Below are 14055 nucleotides of genomic sequence, written 5' to 3'. Positions count from 1 at the left end.
ACCCATTCTACGAGCTTGTCACATCTCATTCTCATCTTCGGCGCCACGCCCCCCCCTTTCCAGCGGGCCGTAGAGTCTCACTCTCAGCCAATTTTAATATCAGCTTCCAACATTTTTAATCAGCTACGGTGGTGAGACAGACACATCTACACTTTAAAGTGTGCACGTGTTGCATTCCCCTTTTAGCAAAGCAAATGATTTGAATACCGTTATTTTCACATTTTTACAGTTGCAAAAGACAGTGTGTGCGAGCGGATGTGGTGGTAAGTGCCCACAAAGTAATTCATTATATTTATACATACATACATACATGGTCCGCGATGTGTTCGAAAAGGCAGAGCGGCGCTTAAGTTGAGGATTTTAGCCATTATTTCTTTTAATTCTCGCTTTCAGACGCCTTTCAGTCCTTAAGCCATTCATCTTTCATCACCACTGCTCCTACCTGTGCATTTATGTGGCTGCGCGCTTTGCGAGCTTCCATGCGGAAGTGAGTGCGCACAGTGTTTGAGTTCTATTGCTCCGTCGCTGGCACTTTTCTCGATGAAAAGTGTTGTGAATTTAGCGATTTTTCTATTTAAGTTCTCATTAACTTACAATCTAAGTTGCAACCGTAGCGTTGTAGTGAATATAAAGTTCGACGTGATGTCGCCACAGCAGCTTTTCGGGATTTTCCCCCTAAAAAACGATTTCAAAACTCTTTGAACTGAATGAATTCAAATCCGCTGAATTAAAGTTAGCCTTGCGAATCTGAGCTTTAAATTTTCACTTTTTCAACAGAAAATTTCGCATGTGTGACCGACTTGTTGCACTGTGCACCATCTCCCGCGACTTCGCTGCTTCCCCTATTATGATTAATGACAAAATGGCTGCAGTGAAGGAGTGTGTTGGTCCGCTTGTGGAGCACACGCGTGGGTCTGCAACGTTGATGAAGTGTTGCTCGGCTCACCATTCCACCAGTCAGCCGTGGCAGCCCATTTGGGAATTCCTTACATTGCCATTACATCAGCTCATGCACCCACTCGCCGGTGCTCTCGTTCACACATTCACGCATTCGCTCGGTCGTTCAAAGCTTTTCGCAGCAACAACAATTTTTAAATAGAATTTTTAAGTTTGCTCACACAAAAGTAGCGTTTTGTAGGGCATAATTTGCAATTTGTAAATTTACATAGCGAGGCAGGGCATGAAAGCGGCTTTCAGCCAGTCGCTGCGAGCACCAAACATGCCACATGTGTTGGTGGCTTGTGCACTCCTCCTTTGTGAAGAGAGTTATGTACACACTAATTTAGTATGGAGCAATTTTGTGCAGTTGAAGCATTTTTTGTGAGAAGGCCCGGCATGTGAAAGTGAATTCTATTGCTTTTGTGCGAGTTGCATGCATACACATTTATTAGGGCACATAATACGGCATGCAAAAGTGACACTTGAAATGCTGTCGCTGAGTGTTGCAATTTTCTGCGCACTCGCATTTTCGAGCCCCTCAAACAGATGACGGCAGCAGAAGGCCCAACTACTTGCCACATGCCATATGCCACTTGCTAATGCGAACAACTTGCCGCCCGCGCACGTACAATGCCGCCAAGCTCAAGTGGCTTTTACATAGTAAATGTTGCGCTCACTCAAATGCCATTGTGAAATTCAATTATGAATATTTCCACTCAGAAGCAACAAAGTGTTCTGTTCAACTATCACTCGCTGCGCTTGCAACGTTTCGAGTGCTTAATCTTTGCAACTAAAGTGTCCCGGCAGTTTGAGAAAGAATCCGAAGGCGACGGATTGAGATGAGCAGCACTTCCATCGAAATCTTTTATTATATTTATGATAATAAACACTAATACACACCCACACTGATGAAGCAATTGGCGGAGACACCCGGCTCCCTTTCCTTGTTTCTTCGCATGCGGCAAGTCATAAGACGAATTAATGTGCCCCAGATGTCACGCGTGAGGCGAGCACTGTCACTTGTTTCAGGCAGGCAATTTATTCACTAAGCTCCACTTGCGTGTCGCAAAGGCTGCCAGTTGCAGATGCTGTTTGCACTGACGAGTCAAAGCGTTCTGCTGTATTTGTGTGTACGACGCTGCACGACGCTGCACACACAAACTACGCCTGACCTCCTAGTTGCATCAGTTGGCCGACAAATTCACCAAACCGAACCGTAAACGCTATATTGATTATTTGCGAACAAAGGACTCCGAAAAGGGAGCACGAGGTCGTTAATGTAATACTTAGCAGAGGAAGTTGGTTTGGTCGGACATATTTTTCATATATGCGGAAAAAGATCGGACAGTACGAGCGCTAATCAGTCCAAAATTCCCGAATTTATTTTTCGATACGACATCCCCAATACAGTAGTCACCAAAGCCTTGTTGTTCTTAGTCCAAATTCAATCCAATTGATTCATATATGATTGATATATGCTTCATGTAAGGAGCTACACAACAGTCTATATTAAGAGATCGCGTATAATGCAGCTTCTATCATTCACAGAGGGGTCTCGCACGTAGACTGTCAAATATGGACCAAGAAGGTCTTTACAGATTTCTAAATAGTAATTTTTGAAAGAATTTCAAGTAGGGAATATTGAGCTCATAAAGGAATTATATTTGCGGCATACGGTTTTCGTCTAATAAATTGCGGTTCTGAGACTTTAAAAGCCCGCCGATTATACTTTTAGTTGTCCACGACGTCGTTTAGTGTCCTTAAAGGCGCAAACTTCAACGACGTCGTGAGAGGAGCTCACATCAACAGGTTTGCACTTTCCCAAAGCGCCTTTTAATCACCTGGCCCCGCGTATTGCTTCTTGTGCTTTTAATCTAATTGAAGCTTACTTTTTCTATTTTCTTTCGCCTTTGGCCCGTTTGCTCAACTTCCGGAAATTGTTCGGCAGCCATGTCGACGTTTTCCCATTGCGTCGTTGCTTGTGCAACCTTTTTATAGCATTTAAAGTTAATTATTTTAATTGTAAGTTGCACAATAAAATAAAAAGACATTCGAGCATAAACGCGCAGCGTGGGGCGTGGGGCGAGGGAGAGGCAGGCGCCGGAGCAATTTGATGGAAGTACATTTGTAGGCTGTCACAAGTAATTATGTCGGTTGCACGAATTGAAAATGGACAAAGCCTTTCTTCTCTTCCTGATGGCAGGGAAAAAGCTACGGAAAAAATAAACATTTAAAGCAACAACTAAATGAAGCGGCGTACAGAAAAGTGTGCGAAACATTTTGCAACTTTTCTATATTTCTTTGTTTTCCGGGTCCTTTGATAAATGTTTAGATAGATAATGTGGCGCTTTAAGTATCTAAAAGTTGTACACCCTTTCTAGTTCATGACACTTTGGGAAATTGCTAGCGGAGCGCGGCGGCCGAACACTTCAGAGTTATCTCTTCGATGGCAATTTAACGCTGACACACCGACATCGCATAAGCGTTTCCGCAAATCATAAAACCACAAAAGCCCACAAAGTTATACAGTCGATGGGCAATTGAGTGCTGCAAGTACATGTGTCCATAAAAAATGCCACCCCCACGGCGCTCACCCACACAAACACGTCTAAGCAGACACGGCGTGCATACGAGGGCCCGTCGGTAGCCAGCCACGTCAGTGTGGCAAGAAGATAAGGACTCGTGCGCGGCAAATGGCGCAAGAAAATAGCTGATACAGAGCAACATTCCTCCTGTCACGACACACCCATTTCACCGCCGACTGGCCTGCCAAGGAAGAAGCACCACTGACTCACACGAGGCGCAGCGCACAATTGCAATTCGTGGAAAGAATCAGCCGAGTTTTGCTCGTTTCCTCTGCACGATGGTTGCTGTTGATTTGTTTTGTGGCGCACTAAAGTATGGCACATAAATGAAAAACACAATACAAAAACAAATGAGAATAAAAAGCATGAAATTTGTTGCATTTAGCTCTACCTTGCGTTCCTCCGGCCAGCTACATTGTGCCACATATCGCATATTCATGCGGCATGTGAGCTTGTAGGTGTGAAGGAGGCAATGCAGCGCTTAGGACAATGGCTGAGCTGGGCTCGCCGTGGCACACGCGGAGGCCGCGAGAGGCAGGCAAAAAATGTGCTGAGAACGGCAGAGTTGCAACCTGCCGAGCTGCACTCGCCGCACGGCACCACGCAACGGGTTGGGGTAGGCGCTCGGAAAATTGTTTGTGTCAGGAATTACATGGTACAAATTCCACGAAAAATCATGATAAACTAACATAAGTTGGCTTTTTTATTTCGAGCGTCACCAGAAAGCGGAAAACTGCAAGCGGAAAAATAAGTCTGTGCCTAACGAAGGGACGCGCAGATAAGGTGCTTAGAGTCGCGCGCGAGGACCCGCCGCAGGGCTCTGCCATTTGCTGCTGCTTTCGGCAATTTGCTCCGTTCGTTGGCTGCCAGCCATTTCAGTGGACAGAATTCTCAGCCGCTTTCCGCCTGCTAGCGCCTCCGCCGTCCGCCGCAAGACTTGTTCCAACTGCATTAGCTTATGTGTGTTTGTGTGTATGTACAATGCGGGGCTAAAAAAACTATTTGCGGCATGTAGACACATTTTTTCAGCGCTTGACACAATTCATTTTAAATTCCGACAAGCAAAAGCTGAAATCGCACAAAAAACCCCACAGGAGGGAGAATGCTTACATATGTGTGTGTGTGTGCGGGCCGCTTTGGCGGATTAGAAAAGCGGCAGGACAATGCAGAAAATTCCATTAATGTGAGCTTCCACCAACAGGGACAACGACAGTGACAGCTGACACCTCAGAATTCAATTTAATGGCTTTTCTGCTTAAAGCTATGGATTTCCCCGCAAGCATGTGTTGACGCCGGCAAGCCAGGCCCGTAATTTCCTCATTTGCATACGAACGTAGGCCGCTTGTTGCTGTAGAGTTGTAAGGCCACATATTGTCGCCAATAAAATATTTATCACAATACAAATTTGATAGCAATTTCCATTTGTTGGAAGACAGCTACAATTGGGGCGCTCCAAGGTCATGCCTCGTGCCTTCCAAAGGCACCAGCAGCTCCTCTAAGCTATCGCATCAGCCAACGGGCAATTAATTACTGGATGTTTATTGGGGAAGCGCCGTTAAAGTTTAGCTGCTTTTGAATGATAGAATTACAACGAAGTTTATTCATCAAACAACCCTCACACACGCACACACACACACATTTTAGTCGAAATTGCGCTGCGCAAAGGTCGAATACCGTTGCAAGGGTTAAGGGGGCGGGGTGGCAATAAACGGGAATTCAGCTGAGCTTTCGGCGCAAATTGATAGCCTCACGGCTTCACAGCCTCATGGGCAAGGCTCGCAGCTGGGCTGTGGCGCCAAAGTCGTGCAGCTGGCGCAGTGGAGCCCCTGCTGCTGCTGCTGCTGCTGGATGGGTGTAATTTCGGCGTAAGCGATAGCCAATGTTATGCAATGTAAGCCAAAATAACAAGTTGTTTATTACTCTCACATTTATGTTGATTGTTGCCGGGCAGCGCTGTTGGCAACCTCGTGCCGACGCCTGGCAACAATCGAAGCGAAATTGTTTATTTGCGCGCGGGGTGGGCGGCGGCTGATTGCGCCAGTTGCGTATTAAAATGCGATTAAAACACTTTATGTTTTAGGAGAAACGCAATTATGTAAAACATGGCAATTTCACGTTTAATGGAAACTCATTAAAACTTTGATGTGGAAGTGTTAATTGAAAGAAGAAAATTGCTGAGCGATAAGCAAACACTGGAGCAAATTATGTACGGCTATAAGCGCATCGCAAGAGAATCTTAATGATTGGGTTTCACCTCCGAAATACGTGCAAGTAGTTCATTTAAGCGTTACTTGTGGTTGTTGTATTACCTCCATAGAAATAAGATGGGCACCCACATTTCGGTGCAGAACCAAAATATTGGCATTGCTTTCTCATAGATGAGTCTCTGGCTTTGGGGCAAGTATTCATATTTTAAATCCTAGAATTAAGCTTTCAGATAATATTATATTACTTAATTCCCCGTTATACGGGCTGCAAGATATATTTTCCAGTGCACATATAAAGAGCTTAGCCAGCCGCCACTTGGAATTATTTATTCTGGAGTAAGCGAATCCTAATCCACTTGCAATCTCTTATTCAATATACAGTTAGAATTTCATTTCACAAACCAGGTCATAAATATTGCCACTTTCATAACTGTAGCAAGACAATGGTGTAGCTTCATCTTCCGCAGTCGCCAAGCGACATGGCACGCATCCGCCGCGTGAGTGAAGTCCAACTAGAAAGCAAACTAAAATATTTTTGATTACTTTTATGCAAAATGTTGTTGCCGCGCACGAAATTTGAGACTGCATTTAAATTTTCAATTATTTATGCATTGAATTTTCCAGCGCTTGTTGCTTCCCAGCCGCGCGCCTTCCGCTCCGTCGCCGCCACCCGCGCCCGGGTCCTTGACGTCACTGCCGACGCGATTGCACATGTTTTTGAGAATCTTCGACTGTGCGCTGAATAATTTCGATTACAGGCTAAGATAATCAGCCTCCACCGCAGTCAACTCATTATTGCTGCGCACCGCCGAAGGGGCGGTGATATTGTTTTCTGCAACACTTCACCTAGTTCTTGCAACAAAAGTGCATTCACTTCGCCGTGCCGTGGCTGTGAGCGGGCTGCAGTCGGTGAGGATGAGCACAAGTAACTTTCGTTTTGTTACCGTTTTCGGAACAATGAACTCGACAGCGTCCCGCGTGAATGTGAGCGTTTGCTGCATTCTTCCACCGACTCTGTGTTTTGTCAACTTTCTTGACGTTTTCGTTTTGGCTTTATTTTCCTTCGTGTTCGCTCACTTTGCAAAAATAATGGAATTGATGAAAAACAGGAAGTAAGATTTTCCCGCCACTATTCGCCAGCGAAGCGGAGTTCAGTGGAGTCGCTCGCCGCCGCAGCGCCAAGAGGCGGAGGAGTAAGAGCCGATTTTGCTTTGTTATAGTACTTCTCCTCATTGTTTTGTTTTTTCCATTCTCCGCAATTTACAATTCCCACATTGTTCATTTCTATTATGCACCGTCGTTCAGCGCCGTCTTATAAAGCCACTCCGTCGGCCTTTGTTGCTCGCTGCTCCGCTACTTTTAGCTATTGTTTAAGTAATTGTTGTTGTTGCGATAGAACACTTGAGTGACAATAAGTCGAAGTAATGGGGTGGGCGGGTCTCCTGCAGCGGCAGCGGCAGCCACACTCGCTTCCGTCGGAAGGAGAGGCCGGGTGCGAAAGCACAATAATGAATGCAAACAGAATTAGGTTTAGCCGGGGAGCGGAGAGGGCGCTCGCGTGCCGCTACCGCCCGCAAATGGCAGGTAATCAGCCACTGCGTCCGCCGTTTCAGTGTGGGCGGCGGTAGGGCGCATGGCGGAACAGCAGGAAACAGTTTAGTTTGCGACACAAATAAGTTTCATTCTGACTGAAAGGAACTCAAAGTAACTAGAAAACACTTTTGGCTCGTTCACCGCTGCTTTTGGTACTGTTCTTGCTTTCACTATTTTCTCAGTTCACTGTATCCTTGGAAGTGTGCATGGTATTTGTATGTTTTTCTTGTTATTGTTTGATTTAATTTGGGCCTTTGTGTTTATTTGTAGTTATTTGCCTACGCCGCGGGCGTTCTCCAAAGGTTTCTACCTGCTTTTCGATGGCTTTGTGGTGAATGGAGCTGCGACTGAAAGCACGCCATCATTTGATTTCGATTTAGTGATTGGCTACCAATAAATCTGCATACACCAGGGTTCTTTAGCCATATCGTTGCAGCAGAACAGTCACCAAGTAGAATGAGTATAAATAAGGGTCACTTAGTGAGAGTTTTTTGGAATAACAACAACTCTGCATGTCCACAATTAGTGGGTGCACATGAGTGCTGAGTTCCGGCAGATAAAAATGTGTCACTCATACGCCATGTTGCACACAATTGCAGCTGGGCTGGCGTGTTTGTCATTTGGAATGCGCAGTAAAATCAACAGAGATTATCATCTTCGAAACGGATTAAGGGTGGCACAGTAATGTGAGCTGAAAATTATGTGATAAAGCTGCCGCAAAACTCCGAATGCTAACTGCTGAGCCAGTGCCGCGCACACCTGCCACACATTCGTGTGCTACTGCTTTAAAAGTCATTCATTTTTATTTCGATAATTTACAGTGGCCATGATGCGGCGCAGTTGTTTGTCTACTTGCGAATCCCTACAAATAAATCGAGTTTTCGAAAGCCACCAGACGTGCAACAACGAAATACACGGAGCGAAAATGGAAACGAAAGCTTAAATGTATCTTCAATATATGCTGAGTATAAATGTACCACAGATAGATAAAGCTGTGAATTGTGATTTTTATGCAGAAGTTCATTTTGTAATCCACTTGACGGCTGCAAGAGCGAAAATATTTTTCTGGACACTTTAGTCTTCCCATCAGGTCGTTTAAAGTAATGCTCCAGGTTTAGGTTACAACGCTTCATTCACGGGAGAGGAAATTTTGTAATGATCTTCCTTTTAGCAACAATTTATTTAAGGGCACGTTTCATAAGTGCGCGGCAATTAGCAATATTTTGTGGTTCAACTCAGGCGAGAATATGCAGTTTTAGTGTATTTGCGTGCGTGGTCGCACACAGGCAATAACACAATTCGGATTCGTTCGTTATCATAATGGCGGCAAAAATAGTAATAATAATAACGGTTTGTGTCTGTGCAATTGAGCTTTTTGCCGTTATTTGTCTGTTTCCCCATGTGCTGCATGTTCATTCAACCTAAGTACAATGGATATGGCAGCGCTGCGGCATCGCCTGACTACACGGCAGTCTGCAGCGGCGAGGAGAGCGCGCTGGAGGAGCGAGGAGCAGGGCGCGAATGTGGGAAAATTTCGTTTTATTGTGTCAGTTGCGCACGATAACGAATAAATTGCACTATTTTATTTGCGCTCTTAGCTGCAGCGCTGCATTAAGCCGCCCACACACCGCTAATGTTGTTGGTGCGTTTGCGCGCATTGGAGGTTGATGGGGACGAGCAAAGCGATAGCAAAATATAATTCGCATTAGGGTGTGTATCTGGACAACCTCTGCGGCGGAGCAGCTTGTGTGCTGTCTGCCCGCAGGTGCCGTGCGAACGCGACGGAAATGCACTAGCCGCCAGCTTGGTGGCATGGCTGTGCGCAGCATACACATATGCACATGACCGAGTAGATCACTGACGCCCTCGCTCACCCCGAAAAAGGCTACTTGATTCGCTTTTAATCTGCTTTGCAATTATTTAAATTTTATGTCCATGCACGCGAGCATTCCAGCGCCATTTTTACTTCGTTTTCTGTTTCTGTTTCTATTTATACTTTCATTTCCATTTTCATTAGCACTCGAAGTGCCTTTTGTTGTTGGCGAGCACGTTTTTTTGTAGTTGATGTTAACAGTTACATATTCTTTTTTTTTTTATGCGGCTGAAAGCAAATGTAGAACTGGAAGCCTGCCACGGCACGCAGACACACGCAGCCACACGTACTCACTGCTGCAACGTCAGTTGCGTCGTTATTTTGTTATTGCTCGAGCGTTTGTTTACTCGCGTGCCATTGGGTAAGTGGGGTGTGCGCCTCCGGCGCCTAATCTACACTTTACTAAGCAACTATGGATGTGTGGCAGTTTGGCGTGACATTTGTTACGTATATGCCGTGGTGGGCCTTTATGGCGACGCCGTGCGAAGGTGTGGGGCGGGTGCAGCGGCAAGTGCCGGAATTATGCACTTTTATAGTGATGATTTGGCGCTTTGCACTGCATAAAAATATATAAACTTTCTCATTGTCCCAAATGGCTTTCAAACGCTCGTTTCCGCCGCTAAGCCGAAAAGTGCCAGCAATTTATTATGTTCATGCATTATGCAGCTGGCGCGTTTGCATTCGTATAGATTTATTTGTTTTCGCAAAGCAACGGATTACCAGTTATTTAACAGAGAGCCGCGTAATGGAATCTGCTGCTTGGCCATTCGATTACTAATGGAAATGAGTGTAGTTACGGCCGCTTACGGTTCATATTTCATGCCTCAGGGCAATCTCCGATATCGGATTGGAAGATAGTAAGGGTCAGAGTTGTTGTTGAGCAGTGTTGCCTGGCATTTTTTAAGACAGAAAACTCCAAATATTCGAAATCATTTATACCTACATATATATATTGTAATAAACAGTTATATTCACATGTATATATTATAATATTTAATAGAAGTATGGTTATGTTATACCTTAACAATCCTTTCACTATTTTTAACCTCTTTAATAAACCGACTAAATGGAGAAACTAAAATTTAATTTCAAATATGTTTTAGCGCTTTTACACATCCGCTACTCGCTTATATTTGCGAAAGTACTCTCTGTCTAATCTGATAGGCAACATGAAACTTATCGCAAGTCCTACTTTTAGGTCAACTTTTTATTCAGATTTTTCGAAAATTGTAAAAATACTTGAAAATAATATTTCGGAAATGGAAATTAAAAAGAACGCAAAATTCTTTAAAACTATGCAGTGTTCAGTTTTTGATTGTTTTTGGTTTTTGAATTTGTAAATGTGTAGTAACTGGAGAAGCGACTACGCTTGTATGTGGGGGAAGGTGGATGTGGTTGGGGTTGCATGGCGTGTCTGTGTACATGTGGGGGTGGTGGTGATAAACAAATGATTTCAAGACGCAGACAATTGGGAAAGTTGGAAGGTTTGGCATTTTATAGTTTGATTATCAGTTTCATCTTTTCAACATATTATTGTTGCAGAAAATGTTTTTTTTTTGTTCTATTTTCTGTTTTATGGCTTATGTATTTTATTTAACATGTAAGGATGTTCGTTTCTGATTTGGGCTGGGAGCACATATAAGGGCTGTGGATAGTTTGTTTTCACTTTTCTTCATTCTTTGTCGTAGGCAGTTAAGGACTCTCAGTTGCGTTGTTGTTTTTATCCTTAAATATTCCATGTAAATATTCTGTTGAGCGCTCACTAAAAAGTGTACTGATTCGGCACTCAAGAGTTTGAAACAAAACGAAATGACAAATTTCATGGTGATTTCACTCTTCAATGCGATAAAAAGCACAAAAATCATGTGTAAATATATGACAACGAAAGATGTTGAAGTGAATCTACTGAAAACTGAAAAACGTTTATGAGTCGAACTCTCTGAAAATATCACAATCATCTACGTTCAATGCAATAAAGGAGCGAGGCGAGCGGGTTTCACTAAGTATAATGTAGAATATAACAAAAATAGTGAGGAATGAGTCGAAAAATGAGCGGAATAATTATCGTGAACTTTTTTGTTGTTGTCTAGTTGAATTCAAAATAATTATGTACATTTCAGGCAAAATGAACGAATGAATTGGAGACAACAAAAAAGAAAAACCAAATATTCTTCTACGTATGTATGTATATATTATACTATGAAGGAAGCAGCAAAACGAAAAGACTAGGGATCAAAAACAAAATCATATGGCGGCCGATTGGCTGAATGACTGAATGATTAATTGGAAAATGTGATTAGTCGATGTTAGTGAAACTCGATGAGATTACAAAACAAATGAAAAAAATCAACGGAATTGAATTAACGGAATACACATAGACACGTACACATACAACAAACAACTGTAATCGATATTCATAACAGTTACAATAATAATAAGTTATAGCAGAAATCCCATTTATTTGCATAATTTATGTATAAAAATGCATTCGACCGCGAATTACACACATACATAGAGATAAAACTAAAACAAAGGCATATTTACAGTTACTAGTTTTGTATTTCCATTATTTCTGTTTGTCTGTGACTCCGTTTTTATTTTTCTTTTTTTTTTTGTTTTTTTCTTTTGTAATGAGTTTGCTCTGCTTCCGGCAGCATAAAAAGTGATCATTGAGTTTGAATTTCGAAAAGCTCTGCCGACTCAGCCCCGAATACCAGTGACTTCAGCTTCGGCTGTGGGTGAGCGAGCCGCAAAAATTAAATTCTGAGGAAGCTTAGGTTCTGTTTATGCAGTAGTCTTCAAAGGAATTAAACTCAATGGATGAAAATAAAAAGTGTTGTTGTCGGTTCTTTAAATATCTGTGTGAGTTTTGTTATCTGTGCCTACTTCCCTAGGAGCGTATCCGTGTTTGTCAACTTACCAAGGTGTGAACGAGTTCCAGAAGAGACTGTACGTTGGAATTTTCATAATTCACGATTGAAGTGATTTGATTTTTCGGCAGCGATTTTTCATTTTTTATTTTATTTTATTTTATTTGTCGATATTTGATTGTATTTTAATTGTTGTATTTTTAAACATTTTGATTTCATGAATTTACGTTTTGTGCCGGGCAGCCGTAAAGCGACAAAGGGTACACAGACATGTACACAATAAAAGACAGGACACAAATCGAAAACAAAAAAGAGACAAAGAGACAAAATGTAGATATTTGTTATATTAATTTATTGCTTTTTTATTGTTTTTGTAAAATTATTTTCTTCAGTTCCCTACACAGTCTAGAGGCGAAGGTAGCTTCGCCCATACAGCAAACTGTTGAAAACTCCATGAGTTTCCGGGCAATCCAACAAATATCGAAACCAGAACATAAACTTTAAAACACACAAATTTTTTCAACGAAACGAAAGGAAACGAAACGATCAACTTAAAATGCACATTTGACAAATACACACAAGGACACTGACAGACTGTCGCATTGGCACCCGATTAATCCGCCCCGGCCGTGACGCCTGGACGACTTCTCGGCCAGCAGGGCTTTCAATACCTAATTGACTGGTTAGTAATATGTTAATAGTTGTATAATAGAAACTGAACGACTGAACCAAACAGAACAACTTATAACTTGGACACGCACATTTGAAGAACGAATACGAACAGAAGCGATATAATAACTGTAAACATACAGGAGCATAAAACGTGAAATCAAAAACGAAATCGAAATCAAAATAAAAATGAAAATGAAAGTCGATAACCAAACCAAAGCTAATGAATGCTGTTCTAAAATGCCTTAATTGCACTTCAAAGCCGCTATAAATCTTCAAATGATCAAATGTTTGCATTTTCATTTTGTGTGTCTACCTTCCGATTTCCAGCTGACAGTTCGATATAGCGATTTGCGTTAATTTTTAGTCGTGGACTGCGTGCCGGCTTTCTGGATTTCAAATGCCGTTTGCTGGTTTCTCTCGCAAACACACGCCATCGGAGTGATTTACGATCGGCTTTTCGTCCTTAAATAGCTTACAGGTATAGGAAATATGTTCGTATGTACCACATTTATATTTATGTTAAATGAAAATCAAGTCGAAACAAAAGAAACAACAACAAAAAAGTACACTTTTACAAAATCACACCGAGCTTTCTGCAGCCCTATGGTACAATATTTTCGGACCCCTTGAGATACTTAGGAAACATAAGAGTATAAATGAAGAATTAGCAATACATAAATGCATGGAAATCTAGATTTGTGACTGGTTGTCAAGAGAAAAGTAAAGAAATAAGTTAATAATTAAGGGTAACAACACAAAACATTCGAACGGAAGAGAAAGGCAAAGGAAAATTAAATTGCCTACTTCTTTTCTCGAATTTGGGTAATATCCTTTCGTAGTTTCTTCGTCGTAGCTATGCAACATTTTTTTTTTTTTTTTTAATTCGGTTTGCAGGAACAGATATTCGCAGAAAAGATATGAAGAGACTTCGTTAAAATCACTTTGAGAGGTAAACATGAATCGAGGTATATCGTTTACATATGGAAACCTGGTAGTCTTTTGCGCACATTTGGTATAACAAGGAGCTCCAGATACACCTGCAATACAGTTGAGTTGAAATGAAAACAACTGAACTTACTTATCCTCCACGAATTACAAGTTTCACTTGAAGTCGCACAAATATTTTAACAGCTAATGCGAAAAAGTACTAATATGAGCGTTAGTCTCGCACTCGTCAGGAACGTTTGTTACCTTGAATCACCTAAATGTTACAAGCGCCGTATTAAGGAACGTTCCCACGAAAGTGTGCGAATATGGTTGTGATCCTTATCTCGAGTTTAAGCGACTTCTTTTACCAATTTTTGTTAATAATTTTC

General features: G+C 42.2%; 1 protein-coding gene across 3 annotated transcripts in view; it reads right to left on the bottom strand.

Moving 5' to 3' along the window:
* Positions 1–14055, bottom strand: part of LOC108978828 (teneurin-a) — a 167491-nt gene that overhangs the window by 31786 nt on the left and 121650 nt on the right. For 2 of the 3 annotated variants that reach the window (XM_018949293.1, XM_018949295.1), the window contains one exon: positions 12118–12144. The exons of the other annotated variant lie outside the window; for it this stretch is intronic. In XM_018949293.1, the coding sequence (XP_018804838.1) occupies positions 12118–12144 (27 nt within the window). The remainder of the gene's footprint in view (positions 1–12117; positions 12145–14055) is intronic. 3 annotated transcript variants of the gene reach the window in all.

This window comes from Bactrocera latifrons, unplaced genomic scaffold, assembly GCF_001853355.1.
Source record: "Bactrocera latifrons isolate USDA-ARS-PBARC rearing strain unplaced genomic scaffold, ASM185335v1 scaffold_128, whole genome shotgun sequence".
NCBI lineage: Eukaryota > Metazoa > Arthropoda > Insecta > Diptera > Tephritidae > Bactrocera > Bactrocera latifrons.
Note: the sequence above shows the minus strand (reverse complement) of the source record. Positions and strands in the feature narration are given on the sequence as shown.